Source organism: Delphinapterus leucas, chromosome 5, assembly GCF_059928025.1.
Source record: "Delphinapterus leucas isolate spDelLeu-1000000601 "Yukka" chromosome 5, BTC_Dleu_Yukka2, whole genome shotgun sequence".
Lineage (NCBI taxonomy): Eukaryota > Metazoa > Chordata > Mammalia > Artiodactyla > Monodontidae > Delphinapterus > Delphinapterus leucas.
Genome location: NC_143133.1, coordinates 42,334,022 through 42,351,051, shown reverse-complemented (window position 1 = coordinate 42,351,051; position 17,030 = coordinate 42,334,022). Strand labels below are relative to the sequence as shown.

The window sequence follows — 17,030 nt, the reverse complement described above, 5'->3', positions numbered from 1 at the left end:
GAAAAGTTTACCCAAATCTACTTTAAGTATGAAAGCTATGTGGCAAAGAATCAACTAACTGGGCTTTCAGAAACTGAGATTACAGTATCCCACAACAAAAATGAACAGGCAAAAATTAGAACACAATGGTGGAAAAACTGTAATTTCTTATATTCTAATATTTTATTATTTTCTTCAACCCAGAAATTTGCAAAGACTTATGGAAGCAACAATGAAGTCCTAGAAAGACTGAAAAACATAGAAAGAACAAAGTCATCCTAATTTTAAAAAGGATGACCTGAGAAAGATTATAAATGCTGAAAATAACTAATGTGTTCAACAATGATATTAAAATACAACAAAAGGAATTTGAACTTAATTAAAAGGGAACTTTTTAATGGGATGCTGTATTTTTGCTTTGACATATCCAAAACCCTGTTTTATTTCAAAAGAAGTGATTAAGTAGAAGCTTTTCCTTTTGACAGTGATGTATCCTTCCTAAGAAAAAGGAGGTGGATTATAGAAAAAACCTGCATCATCATATTTAAAGTTATACCAATGCTTGGTCATATATTCTTCTGTCTAGGTAGATCAACTTTTGTTGTATTTTTGTGTTTAGTCATCCAATTTTTCCTTTAAAATAAAAAAGCAAATTTGTACTAATATTGTTCTCAATTTTAACACTGATTATACATTTCTCATTACATTCTGCTATTGCACTATATTGAATTAGCACATGATGTGTTGCTCTGCCTCACTATACAACGTGGCTCTCAATCTCATACTCTCTAGTTGTTCCACACAGATATTTCTTACTTATCCAGCTGGACTTTCATCTTCTCTAAGGCAAAGAACACTATTTCCCCCATATATCCTAAGGGTAATTAAAGTACTACCACATATACAATGAATATACATTTCTCGACCCTCCTTCGTTATTCTGATCCTCAACAAAGTACTATAACAGTGATTTTCAAAAAAAAATTAAAAAAAATTTTTTGAAGCCGCAAATCTAGTATCCACAATGGTTAAATAAAATGGAAAGGTAAGTAGAAAATATTTGGGGTAAGAATGTATCAAGTACAATTAAAGAACTGAACAAGGATAGGAAACATAAAAAGGATCCATTACTTAAGCAGGTATAACAGGTCCCATTCTGTCTCATTTTCAGTAGGTGCGACAGTTTGACAACAACTAATGTCCCTATAACTCATCTAGTTTAAGAATCAAAACTTAAGGAATGTTTTATTAAATGAAAAATTGGACTTGGTCTTGTTTTTTTTTGTATAAGGTGAATAAAGTCTCCAAATAATGTATTTTTCTGACAGGTCCCCATATTATCATTTATCATGTTACCATAACAGCGTGGATATTAAAGATTAGCAGAAAATATCTTCAATTAATTCAAGATAGTTTATGTGACATGATCAGGAACTGCAAGCAGAACTTCTGTAAGACCAAAAGTCTAGAGCTAAATATATAGATAATCCCCCAGCTAGAGAGCGGGCCAACACTCATAGGCTTCACAGGCTATATTACAATTTTGAAGGCATCATGTTGCTTTGTTTACAGAAAACTGATATTCCATATGTAAACTTCTAAGTAATAACCTCAACTACTAGTATATTTACTCTTGATTTAAAATATTCAAGTATTAATGAATAAATATGCTGTAGCCTTATTATCTACCTGAAAGATTCAATTTTAAGGTAATTTAGAATTTATACTTTTGAGTATGACTTCTTGCAAGGGTAACTAGCTAATAGCATTTTAAAGAAAAGTAATTCTTAGCTAGCCTTAAAGAAATTAATAAGACTATCTAACATTCATTTTAAAGTCAGAAGTGTGTATAACAATTTACATTTGTTTTTAAGAAGTTTTAAATTTAAAGCTTTTCCATAAAAAAAATAGGCCATTTTAAATAAGGAAATGCCAATCTGAAAAATTTTACACACAACTGAAATAAAAGCTACAAAACTACAAAATCTTTCCCATTTACTAAATTCAATTACATGTCCAGCTCTTGGTATATTTAATTAAGGCCAGGTACAAGAATTAAGACTTTAGTTCTAGAATTTAGTACATTTTAGGCTTAAATCAATTTGAGACCGAAAGAAATAAAAAAGTTAAATGTTTTTAAACAATGTATTTGTTAACTAAAATTTATTGGTATTAAAATGTTATATATGACGAAAAAATATCAGGACTGAAAATAATCTACCCAGATATTTAAGCATCTAAGTATTTTCTATAATTTTAACTTTGTCAAATAGTGAGGAACTACCCAACTGTTTAAGATACCAAATGCAGTTTGTAGCTTTTGCTGTATTTCTAAGAACCTCAACTTCAAATACCTCAACCTTTTATGGAAAGATAGAAACACAGAACAAATTTTGTATAATAAGTACCCTTAGGGTACTCAAAGGAGACAACAACATTGCTTTTAAGACCAGGTGGGAGGTCATACAGGATACCTCCACTGCTTGGGACCAATGCTCGCTGCTTCCTCCCCAATAAACCAAGACCCTTGTATTCTAAAAATAAAGGAGGGGGGAGCAGGAAGCAGGGAGCAAAAGAAATGGCCACAACAGATGAAAGAAATCATAAGAGCTGGCTAAAAAGGCCTTACATGATCTAGTTCAAGGTCTTCCTTTTATAGATAAGGAAACTATGACCCCAAGAGATGAAAGCCCATAGACTGTGTCATCCAGTGTCACAGATTGTGAAAGGAAGAATAAGAAGATTCAGGTTTCAGACCTCCTTTCCTTCTAGTTCAGTTCACTTTCCACTATCTTTTTCTTCACCATTCTCTTCAACTTCACCATCACATCTCTGGATCAAGAGTCCACAGGGAATGCCAATATCTTAGCAGTTTACCAAAAAAAATTAACCTTTAGCATCAAAATCCTTTTTCCTAAAATGAATTTACCTAAAATCCTAGGTTATAAAATAGGTAAGAGCAGAGAGTTTTTGAAGTCTAAGTGGGAGGGCTCACCCTCATCCTGTGGCCCTCATCCTGTGGCAGCCCCAGGGGTACCTCTGCAGAGCCCAGTTTGAAAATTTCCCTTTCATTTTCACCTCTATCTACTCTAGCATTATTCTACCAACTGAAGCTATCTTAATAACCTAATTTCTCAACATCTGTCCCCCACCCCCATGGATCCTCATGGGAGCTAATCTTCTTTCTCCATAGATATATATCCCTTGCACATATCCTCTTGCTTCTTCCTGCACAACCTTTTCAAATAATTATGTCCTTTCCTGTCTAAAAACATGTCCCTTGCCGCCTTCAAAATTATTATAATTTTCCTCTTCTAACATACCATCTCCTAGGCATTTATGTATTTAATTTGAACACCATAAAAGTGCTACCATAAAAATATCACTAATATGGCCTAACTGAGCCAGAGTAGAGAAGAGAAGAGAAATATATGGATAACATTACAACATTAACAAGACAATAAATTACAAACTAAATGAGACAATTACTTATTTCTAAGTGGAGACCCTGGCAGGACTACTTTGGTAAGTAGGTAGGACTTGTTTAAAACTAGTGCTAATGGTTGATTATTGAAGTTACTGCCAACCTGCCAGGTTAGAATGATATTTACAAATGCAATATTAATCTATTTATACAGTCCTTACTTGTAAAATGATTTCATGTTGATAAAGTAACTAAGGATAACAGAGCTCCTTTCAGTGGACTCCCACAATGTCAAGTCTATGCTCATTCAAACTTGGGCTCTGTACGAAAGAATCCTCTTATGTGAGGACTGAGTGTTCTATTTGTCCTGAAATAATTCTCATCAGCTGGTACCCAGTATGCATTCAAATTTCATCTGCAGAAGAGAGATAGCATTTTGTAACCACAAAGGACTTGAAGGTAATTTGATTAAGACTGACTCTCAGCTTTTCGACTCAGAGCTTTTCCATAGGAAACGGATTATTTGAAAGAAGACAGTATATAATAGCAGTAACAAAATTTAGAATAGAGAAATACTATAAAGTTTTTTATAAAGGTAAAAACCTGAACTAAGGGCTTCCTTAGAAATACATCTCAAGACAAATACAGCAGATTTCATGAAAAAAGTTTACCAAAAAATTTTATAAATCATTTATGAAATGTAAGATTAGATGTTAAGTAAACATATGATTTTATACCTAATTGCAAATGATTCTGAAAAGAGATAAAATGTGTTCAGTTTGACTGATGTTTAAAGTCAGGTGCTCTTGGGTATAGGATTCCTTTCTCCAAAAACAAATTTATTATGTTTAGGACATACAAAAATGATTATGAATTACTTTTAAATTTAAAAATGAAGCATTTTACATTAAATAGTTTAAGTGACCCTTTAAAAATAAATTGCTTTAATGCTCTCTGACATATGCTTAAACAGGTATAATTGGAAAGTAAATAATAAATCCTACTCATAATACAAATACTAAACTCCTAGCCAAAATCCTGAAAAATATACACTGTCCAGCCTACCTGGTCTATTCTGGATGTTCCGGCTGCAGTGCACCAACTATCTTGGAGTGAATCTGAGCCCCAAGCTGGCAACTGCAAACTAGATCTCACCTTCAATAGCATAGAAGTTTTCATCAGAAATAAGCAGTTCTCTTCCCCATACCCACCCACAAAAAAAAAGAAAAAGAAGAATGAAAAGAAAAAAACAATCAAAGCTTTTTCTATCTTGTATCCTTGTTCCATCCTCTAACAGTTTTAAGGGAAAAATATCTCATTTTAAATAGTCATAAGGGGACTTTATTAACCTATAATATCAGCAAAATATTAAAAGCCCTGAAAAAAATGTGTAATCATTATAAGTATTAGGCCACATCTAGAAAAAAAAAAAGTCACTGAACCAGTGAACAAATTTTAATTCTATGTCAAAAGTCCTAATGTTATTTTTTCATGATCGTAGCTGTACTAACTACATTTGAATATACATACAGCTGACCATAGTTATATTTATGCACAACTACGAAACATTTTAGTTCAGCTATACTGGAGGAGAAACTCATTTTGGTGGCCTGTTAAAGATTAATGAATTAAGGCATTCTTAAGGAGCTGCCAAGTAAGAGCTTCAATATGAATTTAAGAAATACAGCAGGGTTTTCTACACTTTATGATGCTTATTTTCTATTATGTGTTTAGAGATTTTTTTTAGTCTCAATTTTTTGTATAGGTATTTTATCCTTTGATAATCAAATTATATGCTTAAAAATTAGAGCTTTCTCTTTTTTAATCTGTTAATTTTACCATACTATTACTACTGCCACCCCCAATTTCCTATTTTGAAAGATTAACATTAGAAATAAGGCCATTTACATACCATTCTTACCTGTAAGGGTAAGAGCGTATTACTATTGTTGTCTGTTCTGAACACATTATCTTCAATCCAAGATTTTGGAGTCAGTGATGGAGTAGAGCGAGTAAATTTCGGCGGTGCTATGACATTACCAGAAAACGGTTTCTTCAATGGAGATATCTGATTCATAGTTCCTGGAATTCCCATGTTTCCAGTTCTACGATGATCTCTGCCATGCATTGCTCCCCACGACATACTTCCAGTGCCCCAGCCACTGCTTTGATGGTTGCTCCAAGGAGATTGTTTCAGAAGAGGCTGGGGAAAATACATCTATTTAAATTATAAGCATTTAAAGAGTTTATAATTCAAATTCAAATTTAGGCCTGAGCTAAGAATTTATATGATCTTAAAAAAAATGAAATATATAAAGGCAACAGAATATATTATAACTAGTTTATAAAAAGTAATAAGCTTGACATCTTGCTTATGAAAACATATTCATTTAATGCTGAGTTTTCATACTCTTGTCTACTATAAATTATAATGAATCAAGCAGATATTTCATGACACTCATTAAAATAGAGCCATGAAGTTACTTTTTTTTTCCCCTTTAGAGAGAACTGTATAAATGACAGATATGAAGAAAAAAATACTTTAAAATTGAAATTAAATTTGAAGATCCTTACAGATGTAACCTACACTATGATCTTAAAGCAACCATGTTCCGCTAAGCATAGAACTAAAAATATGATCGTTATCAATTAAAATATACCAATCATATGAGTGAAATATCTAGACTTTAGGTTTCTAAAACAAACTGTACCACTGCAAAAGTGGATAATAACATTTGGTGTTATTCTACTGCACAGATTAAAAATGCCTTTTGAGATAGGGAAAATATAGCAAATACGTCTTTTTTTTGCACTGCTTATTCAACTTTTAAGATATTTTATTCCGGTTTTAATGTAGTTTCTTTTAAATTTTCATAGTTTTTACTTCACTTAATTATCTATGAACTGTTAAATAATTATCTGATATTACCCATAAGTGGATACACTAAGATAAACAACTATATACTTTGATCATTCTAGTAAAGATCTTAGTAATACAAGTCTCCATGAACTTTATTCATTTCCAAAAGTAAAGTAATATTCCAAACTCTAACCAATAGCAAGAAAAGTTAAGTCATCAAAGAATGAAAAATTCACCAAGAGGCTACAACTGTAGATTTTGAAAAGTATTAATTGCTAGCAATTTTAGAGTCAATAAGCTTATAATTTAATAATTTTGTGCCAACATTTAGCCAAAGGGAGTATGGGTCGTGCACTTAACTATAAGTCAATAAGTTATTTTAAGTCAAGCACTCTTAATATTAAACCTTATTTTTTTTCTGCAAACCTGGTCTGTAGTGCCTATTACTTATTAAAAATGTTTTTTAATGCTAATATAATCATGAATATATACTACCCTTTCCCCCTCTATGTAGTTCAAAAGGATAGCTAAGGGACCACGGACATATTCCATTCTTCAGGACCTTACTTTCATCACTGATGCAGTGTTCAAAGTTCTCTTCCAGTGACCTAAAATTCCATATAACAGCTGTGACCTCTTACACTCCATTGCAAGACCCATCTTTTGACAAAAAGCAGATTATAGTTAAATATGGATCTTGGTATATGGTCTTCTAATGATATACCAAGGCCTTAAGAATACAAAAATACCTACAGATAATTTTCTGTGGCAAGTTTCCAGTTAAAAAACGAAGACCCTGACACCCAAAAGACAGTTGCTCAAGATTATGTAAATCATGGAAAAGGGGAATACTATTTCAAAATTAACTATTTTCAACCCTTATAGGCCACATTCTCCTTCCTCAGGAAGAAACCAGTGATTCAACAAAAACTGTTGTTATTCTGGTTAATTTAAATAAACTGTTAACTGTTATTTTGGTTAAATTAGATAGTATTCACCTTTTTAAAAGGGTAACCCTGAAAAACTTTAACTGGGCAATGGAAAAAGTTATATGAGTACGTAAGTAGTGGTTAAGGTCCAATCTTGCTTCCCTCTCAACCTTTAATCACGAAATTGACCTTAGACAGAATGATCACTATAATAAATGCTGACTAGATCAAAAAAGAACAAAATACTCCTTCAATGTCAATTAACCAAACCAGCGGCCACTCAAACGTTGTTTTGAGAGGATAACAAAACAGACCTTGAATCTGAAAGGACCCGGATGAATTAAAAATCCTGCCTGCTGTGATTTCATAATTATACTACCCACTTAAAATACACACACCCTATCATTCAAAAGAAGATTAAGGCCACCAAAAAAAAAAGAGAGAAAAAAGAAAAAAAAGAGAAAAAGTGGAAGTCTTCTCTTCAAGGTAACACACAAATAGCAGACTCGTTTCGTTTTAAAACCTACAAAATAGTACCCAAACATTAAAAAGCACAGAAAGTAAAACCGTCTTGGAGCATCTCAGTCTTAACCATCTGACAACTCGGGGGACCGACCCACGTCGGGAGGCAGGTGGGCAGGAGGAGCGCGGCCGGGACGCTCCTCGCCGACCCTGGTCCGGGTAGGTTGTGCGGGCGGCAACTGCCTCGCCCGCGACAGGTCTCGCCCGCCAATTAAGAATGACACAAACTCAAAAGAAAAAAAGCTTTTCCGCCCGTTCGTTCATTGGACGACGGCGAAAGGTCACGGGCTGACCACACGCACAGTCTCCGGTAATCATTCTCCTCCTTCCCGGGTTCGCTTCCCACGGCCGCTCCCCCCCCTCCCCGAGGCCGCCGCCCGAGCCCGCTGGTCCCGCGTCCCCGACCCCAGGTCCTCCGACCCCCGAACCCCGGCCGTCTCGCCGTGTCTCCGGGGCTCGAGGAAGCCGGACGGCCGCTCACCAGGCCAGGGGGCCCCGGCCGGGCCCCGGGGTCGCCCCGTACGAGGTACGAGAGGGACGTCGCACCCAGCCGCCCCCCGCCCCGGTGCCATTCCGCCCCTGCCCTAGACCCACCGCCACGCCGGGGCTTTCGAGGGGGCGCCCGGCCGGGGCCACTTCCAGCCGGACCCGACTCTGGAGCGCCACAGCCCACGGTGGCCACAGCCCTCACGCCCCGCCAGGGTCTGGTGTCCCGAGTCCCGTCGCCCTTTTACGCCCTCCGGGTCCTACTCAGTCGGGCGAGGAGCCCTCGCAGCTGCCCCTCGGGGCCGCGCCGGGCCGAGACCGGTCTCCGGCCGGCCCCGCCCGCGGTCTCCCCGGCCTCGCGGCGCAGCCGGGCCGTCGCCCGCCGTACCTGGTGGTGGTTGTAGGAGTTCCTCTGTTGCAAGAAGGCGGCAGCGGCCGCCTGGTGCTGCTGCTGGAGCTGCGGGCTGACGGGTGACCTCCGGCTCTGAGGCTGCTGCGGCGCCGCGGGCGGCGGGGGCTGCTGCTGCTGAGGTAAATTCATGGCGGGCGGCGGGGGCGGGGGCACGGCGGCCGCCGAGAAGGGGCCCCCGAAGCCGCCGCCGCCCCCGCCGCCGCCGCCCGCCGGCACGCTGAGCCCAGCACAGCCGTGCGGGGACACGGGTGAGAAGCTCGGGAAGAAGGCCGGGTTCATGGACGACGGCAGCCCGGGGTAGAAGCCGTTCTCCGAATCGGGGCTGGGCGGCGGCATGGCGCTGAGCGAGCCGCCGCCGCCGCCACCCGGGGTGGCGGCCGACGAACCCGGCTGCGGCTGCGGCGGCTGCTGGGGCGGAGGCGGCGGCTGCTGCTGGGGCGGCGGCGGCTGGGGCTGGGGCTGGGGCTGGGGCGGCGGCGACGCGGTCTGCACCGACCAGGGGGTGCCGAAGCCGGGCAGCGGCGGCGGCGGCGACGCGGAGCCGCCTCCCCCTCCGCCGCCGGGGGGCCCCCCGCCCCCGCTGCCGCCGCCGCCGCCGCCCGGGTGCGGAAGGTCCGGGCTCTGCAGGCTGCTGAAGGCGCCCGCGCCGAGAGCCCCGCCAGGCAGGAGGTTACTGGGACTGTTGAGCAGAGGATGGTTGGGGGACTCCATGGAGCCCGGCGCGGGGTTCACCGGCGGCGTCGAGGGGGCCAAGCCCGCATTGGGGGGCTCGGCGGCGCTGCCCTCGCCCACGGCCGGGGTCTTGCGAGGGCTGCCCGCGCCTCCGTGGCGGCGCCGCGGGGCTGCAGGCGGCGAAGGCTGGAGCTGCGGGAGCGGGGGCAGGTCGGCCGGGCGCTGCTGCGGAGCGAAGTCCTGCGGCGGGAGGTGCTGCGGGTGCGGGAGGTTGAACTGCTGCTGTTGTTGCTGCTGTTGCGGCTGGCGCTGGGCGAGCTGCGCCGGCTGGAGGAGCTGGCTGGGCGGCGGCGGCGGCGAGCTGAACCGGCCGGGGCAGTGGAGCGGCGGCGGCGGCTTCGAGTCCGGAGGGTGGGGAAGGCGGGGAGGGCTGAACTCTTTCCTCTTCTGGCTGCTCAGCTGCTGCTGCTGCCGCTTACTGAAGTCCTGCGGGGAGGAGGTGCGGCAGCAGCAGCAGGAGGAGGCGGAGGAGGAGGGGTGGTGCAGACTCGGTTTGAAGTCCTGGGAGGGGAGGAGGTGGGTCACACCCGCGTTCGTGCCGCCGCCGGGGTGGTGGTTGGGGAGTTTCTCCGTGGCCTCCGCCCCCGAGAGTGGCCGCGCCGGCTGCTGTGTCAGCCTCAGCAGCAGTTCATCCTGCATGGTCTGCTGATGCGCCGGGAACGGGGAGGAAGAGGAAGCGGTGGCGACCGAGCTGTCCGCGCCGCCGCAGCCGAAGGGGATAGGGAAGGGGGAGGCGGCCTCCGAGAAGCCGGTGACAGGCAACGGCGGCGGCGAGAGCGGGCCGAAAGGCGTGGTGGAGGGTGACGGGGCGGCGGCCGCCGCGGCTCCAGCGGCGTAGGGACGGTACGCCCCGCCGCTGAACAGGGACCCGGGACTGCTGCTTCGGAGCCGGGCGGTTTGCAGCACCCCAAACCCGAAGTCCCTCATTTATCAGGCCGGCGGCAGCGGGAGGAGACGCACCCCGTCCGCTGCCCCGCCTAAGAAGCCGCCGGATCTGGGGCGGTGCGGCCTTGGTGGAAGGAGGGGGAGTCAGTGAGAGAGGGACACCGTGACTGAGCCAGGGGCACCTACTTCGGCCCCACCACCCCTCGCGGCAATGACCGCCACCTCCCGAGACCTGCTCGGGCGCAGCCGCCGCCGCCGCCGCCCTGGCCGCTTAAGAACCCCGGAACGTGCGTCAGCGCCACCTCACAATCGCACCGCCCCCCGCGGTGCGCCCCGGCACGCGCGGGCTCGACGCCGCGGCGCCCCCGCTGCCCCGCCCCCCGTCCTGCCCCTTATTAATATGCAGGCTCGGCCGGGGGCGCGCGAGCGCTCTTGGGAGGGCGGGAGAGCGCGGGCGCGAGCGGCGCGTCTCCTCGGGCTTCCCCTGCTCCCGGGGAAAGGAGAGGCCGGTTGAGCCGGTGGGCGGCCGAAGAGGCCTGTGCGCCCGGCGCGCGCGCACGAGGGCGAGCACGCGCGGGGGGCGCGGACGGTTACTGGGCAACCGCCCCTCCGGGCTCGGGGTCCTCGCTGAACCTGCAGCAGGTCGCACGCGGTACTTTCCCCCCGTCCAGTCGCCCTCGGGGCCCTGCCTCCTTGTCACCTCCGCTTCGTCTTCGGTCATAGGAGCCTTGGTCGCAGGGACAGGGGCTGCCCTAGGCGGCGCTGGCCCGCCGGGGAAACTGAGGCCGGTTAGTGGCTTTCAGTGTCGGCGGCCGCTCGTGTCCCGCAGCGCGAGGGAGCGGGGACCCGGCCCCTGCTGCCCTCCGGGGTCTGCGCGGGAGGCCTCTGGCCGACCCGCCTGTGCGGGGCTCCGCCAGCCTTGCTGACTGCGGAGCGCGTCACCCACGCCTCTGGCCCCACCATGGCCCAGACTCGCAGCCCTCCTCGTCGCCCTAGAAAGCACCTCCTTTTCGCTCCGGTTTCTGTTTTTAGCCTCTCGTGCCGAGTACTGTTATCCACCCTCCCGCAGCCGCGTGAAAGTATGTTCTGTAGGGTAAACACGAAGGCCCGGCCATATACCATACATTTTCACTTAAGTAATGAGGAACAAAGTCCCTGGAACCCACCGCGGCTCCGTGCGGTTATTTACACACAGACATGCATATAATAGGTTCCGAGGCGAGCTCCCTTGGTAACCCTGGGCCCGCTCCAAGTCCTCCTGTTTCAGAAAGCGTTTCGTGTGTTGCCGTCGGGACTACAGTGGGTGGGATTCCTCCCCACCACATTCATTCTGGCATCCCCGCCCCTTTCCCCTAGGGAGACTCTAATTTAAACATTTCCGAAGCTTTATGAATTTCCAAGGGAGAAAGATTTCTCACATCAGGGGGGAAAAGGAGGTTCTGACTCAGCAACAGACTTGTTGAGACTTGCAAAATGGAAGGGGAGAGAGAGCTTTCCATGGTAGAGCTCTTGTTGGAAGCAACAGAAGAGGAACTAAACCTGTGTATTTCCTAAAGAAACATTTTACATAGAGAAAAAATATATATATGAGGGTCTAGGTAAAGGAAAAGCAGAGGGATCCATACTAGTAAGATATGGATTTCATGTTCCTGTTTTGCAATTTTAACTTTTTCTTGGCGTTTAGAGAAGTGAAACTATTGAAAGAATCCTGGAATACAGGCTAATAATCTCAAAAGCAATTGAAAATGGGTTCAGATTCTATTTGATTTGGATTTACAACTGAACTAAGATTAAATATTATAAATGAGCACACTCTTACTGATGTAGGCAAGAGTGTACACTTTTATGAGTCCTCATTCTCTATTAGTTAAATTTCATCCCCTTTTTACTTTGCTTTTGTTACTTCAGTGTTTCAAATTTATATAAATCAGAATAAATACAGAAGAAAGAGAAAAACATTGCAAGGGGAAAATATATTCCATGTATAATATTTATGTTTAATATCCTGTCTAATAAACTAAGTTTGACATTGCCTTTAAATAAGGAAAAGGTACGTTTTAAAAACAAGTCATAAATCGTTTAGAAATCAGTGGGTACATAGAAAATTGGTTTGAGTTAATAATCTCAAAACCATTTTTAAAAATCAAGCAAAATATAAAACTGGAGAATTCCTTTTTTATTCTAAATTACAATGTCTAGAAGATAACCTGAGCTCTTTAGAATTAAAAATATAAATGGCCATTTTCACAGCACCTATTGACGTATTACTATTATTCATTAACCTATTTTGCACGGAAAATATTCAGCAACTGAGGCATATAAAGTATTGAAATGAAGAATTTTATTTCTAAGTAAAGTTATATTTGATTGGACTCATTTGCAGATCCAATGACAAATCTTGAAAATGTAGGCACGAAAGTTAGCTCAATCATCCATTAAAATTGCAGTTAGTGCAATGTAAGAAGAGAGAGCATACGTTTAAAAGCTAAATGGTGCCATTCTGGGCTGAAGTTTGAATAAAAACAAGATTTCTTAGTGTGCTGAGACTGGTTTTGTTTTAGAGCATTTAGAGCTCTCCAAAAAGGAAAAAGCCATCAAGTTTGGTATTATGTAATAAGGTCAAACTCCATATTAAGTACACTAAATTCTGAAGTTCCACTGCCAGATCCTCTACTCACTGCTTTAACATCTGAGAGAGTGTTGTGAGGGTCCTGCTTTTTATAGCAAAGAAAGTTATATTCTGAAATCTAAAACTTTTAAGCTGGTGAGTGTCCCATCATTGAAAATATTCCAACATAAAGGTTTCCTATAGTGGAGGTAGGAGTGGGTGGGAGAAGAGGGGTTGTGGACCTCTAGCAGGTCTAAAGCCAAGTTCTTATGAATCTATATTCTAATCATATTTACATGAAAGTATGTTAATTGTATGGCCAGTAACTCGTTCCCTGAGTTTAATTTGACTGTCCCTTGTTCATTTCCTCCCACTGCCCTGGGCCAGTGTGTTTAAAAATATTTTGCTGCAACCCAGGACACACACATACACCTGAAATAAAGCTTTTATTAAGCAATTCTTACTCTTGATACATGCAACAAGCTCTTTTAAAATTTTACTTTTTAAAAGAATTGTTTTTTAAAAGAATTGATCACTGAATTGATCTCAAATCACTAAGCTGATTTTAAGACCTACATTTAGGTCATGAGCTGAAATTGAAGAACACTGTCATAGAAGACTATTTCACACTTTCTCTATTTTAAAGCCTCCTCACACCTTCTTCTGTCCTCACTCTCAGCTGCTGAGCTGGCTTTTCTATTTCACTGAGAAACTAGAAGCAGTTACAAATCTTCCCCAGGTCCTCACGGCTCCCTTTTCTAGTCACTGCCTCTGTCCCTGTCCACCTCACCTTCCTTCCTGGTGTGAGGAAGGCCTGTCCATGCCCCACCTTCCCGTCTAAGGCCAGCCCCTCTGCCGGTACACCAGCTCCTCCTCCCACTTGCTCAGGACACAGCTTCATAGACACTCCAAATTTAACAGGCCCCAAATTGAACTCCCCACCTTGTTAATTCCCATCTGGGTAAGCACCACTCCATTGCTGTAGTTGCTTAGGCCAAAAACCTTGGAGTCGTTCTTGACTTCTATTTTTGTTACAGGATATCCAAGCCATCATTACATACTGCTTTGTCCTACCTTTAATTTATAACCAGAATCCAACTACCTCTCACCACTCCCACCTCAAGCAACCTGGCCCAGGCCACCATTTCTTCTGCCCTGGATTGTTGCTCTCAACTCCTAACTAGTTTCCCAGCTTCTGATCTTGTCTACAGTCTATTCTCCATGAAGCAGCTGGAATGCTCCTTTCAGACAGATCTCATCATCTCCTCTGATGAAATACTTATCAGAATAAAAGTCAAAACATTTTCAATAACCGAAAGGTTCTTCATGTTTGCCTCCTGCCCCTACTAATCCCTCTGACAACTTCTTCCCCACAATAGAATGCTTATTTCTTTAATGTGCAAGGCCAAGTCGGCCCCAGGGACTTTGCTCGTGCAATTCCCATTGTCTGGAATACTTGTCCTCCTCAATACCAACAGGGCTCACTCTATCAGTTTTCTCATCTCTCTCTCTCACTTCTTTTAGGTCTCTGCTTAAGCTCACTCTTCTCAGTGATATCTTTCCTGCCCGCCATTGTAAAACAGCAGCACCCTCCCTCCATTCCAGCCTCCTTCTCCCCCTGTAGGTGGTTTGATTTTTCTCCATCTGGCCCACTATGTACTTAAATTGTTTATCTGTCCTCCCTATTAGTTCACAAGCTGCATAAGGGAAGATACATTGTTTTGTTCACAGTTGCATCCTCAGCAACTAGAACAATCCTGGCACACAGTAGGCACCCAAGAGTTGTCAAATGCATGCACTGAATGAAGGCATCGTGGAATTAACAAATAGCAGTTTTAAGAACTAATAGCTATAAATATACTGTAGTAATATGAGAGTCCATTTATCAGTTGCTTGTTTGTTGGCAAGAGCTATCCAAACACCACCCAGATGCTCTTAGGAATTATAAGCAAGGCAAGATAGTTACAGGCATTGACAGGATATGTGAGTGAGGACAGACAGGGCAGCTCAGGATTTTAACACAAGGGAATAGATAAACCTGGACTCCAAGAGGCAAGACTTCTGTCTTAGGAACATGGAGAAGGACGTAACCTCCAGCACAGGGATTCATTACAGGAACTTGAGCAAAGACAGGGAATCAAGACTCCAGCTCATAGAAACAGTGAACCAGTTTAGGCAGCATGGCAATGAGGCCAATTTGATGCTGAGCCTCCATGATGCTGGTTTCTTATTGCTGCCCAGCCTGTGAATGTGTCTGATCCCACAGGATGGGAAAGGATTAGTCATTAGGTGGGAGCTCATTAGTCTTGGCTTTGGGTTGGAGGAAAAAATAGAACTTAAGGTCTAGATTGACCCTGTCCAACTTCAGGGTGCTTTATTGACACAGTATCCCAGTGTAACACCATCTTCAATTACTTCTGGTTCTTCCTCCACTTTTCTAAACCTTCCTTCATTCTCTCCTCTACCTTCCTCTCTCTTTACATATCCCTTTTATGTTGGAGTTCCTTAGCTTATATTCTTGGTCTCCTTCTCTACTTCTACATACTCTTTCTAAGTGACTTTATCCACTATCATGTGTTCAAATATCATCTGTCTCAGACCCATGAATTCAATGTGTCCATACCTGAACTTACCGTCTTCTCCCAAACCCACTCCTCCTCTTTGCTCCCTATCTGGCCGATGTCATCATCACAGAACCAGCTTCTCAAGCTGGAAACTTGTTATCCTCTTCTTCCCTCTCTCACCCTCCAAAAACAATTGCTTACTATACTCTGTCAGTTCTGCTGCAGAAATGTTTCTCAAAGGTAGACCCCTTAGCCCTTTCCCTTACCAAAGTCTTAGCTCTGGATTTTTTCTCTGTCCTGCTCTAGTGCACAGCCTCTTAGCTGGCTTCCCTGCCAGTTCCTCTTCTGAATCTCTTCCCTTTAATAGTCCCAAAAAAACAACTATGATCCTGTTACACTGTCCTGTCAATAATCACTCTCTAGCTTCCACAGTATCAAGTCCAAACTTGCTAGTAGACAGGACCCTTCAGAACTTATTTGCAACTTGCCACTTTGCCTTTATCACCTGTCGCTCTCCATATTACCAGATTCTCTGAATCAGCCATGTCATTTCATAATTCTGGGCCTTTGCACATGATGTTTCTAGTTCCTGGAATGCCTCTTTCCATCAGCTAATGCTTCCTTTCCTTTCAAGACCCAGTCCAAATGCCATAGCCTTTCCTGACTCCCCCTGGACAGTGAGTTGAGGCCTGTTCTACACTCTTAACATTGTCGTAATAATTTTTTTTACTGTTATAACGTGTCATATGGACATAACAAGGAAACAATTATGTTTCCTTGGCTATCTTCCCTTTTAGACTGTGAGTTGCTATAGGTCATGGTTTCCTTTATGTATCTCTGCATCTTTCTTGCCTGCCACAGTACCTGGAACATGGTTCCCAATAAATTTTTATTGATTATTAATTGCCCAATTAATACTGTAGGAAGGATGAAAGGAATGAGAGAAAGAAGAAAGGAAGGCAAAGAAGAGGGAGGGAGGGAGGGAAGGAGGAAAGTGTTTCCAAAGCACACTTAAAAGGAGATGTACCATTTTCTAGAAAACTGTAGCATTATTGAGTTATGGTTGCTGGAGGAACAAAAAATAGAACAAACAGACCATAACGCATAACAAAAAATCTCACTTCCCTTCCCAGCATTTTCTTTGATAATACTAAACTGAAAGCTCCATTCTTGTTATTACAATCTTCATTCTGCTTACTCTGCCATTCCATTTTGACAAAGGAAAGTATCTGGAATCTTCCCCTGATGATAAAGTGTAGCCCCCAAACACAATAAAAGGTTTTCCAGATGGTGTTACCCTTTTTGAAGCCTGGGAGATTTGTTATACAACTCCAGTGTTCCCGTATAGGGAAGAAGCCTTCAGTCTCTCCAGTAATTCCTGCCATGATGCTATTGGGCTGCTTATGTAGACTGACTTAATTGTTCCATTCTCACCTTTTATCTTTAGGCCTAGTCAACTTGATTAGATTACAAATCTTTGGAGACAGTGGCCTTATATATTTATTTTCCTAGTTCTTCTTGATTCTTTTATGTATCCATTAACTATCGAGTGCTTACTATGTGCCAGACACTGCCAGGCACTGGGGATACAGCTATGAACAAAACAGAAGACACATATATTATTCTGTG

The 17,030-nt window shown here is 43.6% G+C and overlaps 1 protein-coding gene and 1 long non-coding RNA gene across 20 annotated transcripts in view; one reads left to right on the top strand and one right to left on the bottom strand.

Annotated features, from left to right (window-relative positions):
- The window catches only part of CPEB2 (cytoplasmic polyadenylation element binding protein 2), a 64,215-nt gene extending 53,774 nt beyond the window's left edge, over positions 1 to 10,441 (bottom strand). For 5 of the 19 annotated variants that reach the window (XM_089911680.1, XM_089911683.1, XM_089911684.1 and 2 more), the window contains exons 1-3: positions 8,589 to 10,426; positions 5,316 to 5,621; positions 4,469 to 4,558 (exon numbers count right to left, since the gene is read on the bottom strand). In XM_089911680.1, coding sequence (XP_089767806.1) covers positions 4,469 to 4,558; positions 5,316 to 5,621; positions 8,589 to 10,271 — 2,079 coding nt within the window. In that variant the 5' untranslated portion in view covers positions 10,272 to 10,426. Of the gene's footprint in view, positions 1 to 4,468; positions 4,559 to 5,315; positions 5,622 to 8,588 lie in introns of all 19 variants that reach the window. The other 14 variants (XM_089911687.1, XM_089911691.1, XM_089911690.1 and 11 more) reach the window with 13 other exon arrangements.
- The window catches only part of LOC111171437 (uncharacterized), a 68,391-nt gene continuing 58,622 nt past the window's right edge, over positions 7,262 to 17,030 (top strand). Inside the window, exon 1 of the long non-coding RNA XR_016393248.1 lies at positions 7,262 to 8,240. This is a non-coding gene — a long non-coding RNA (uncharacterized LOC111171437). The remainder of the gene's footprint in view (positions 8,241 to 17,030) is intronic.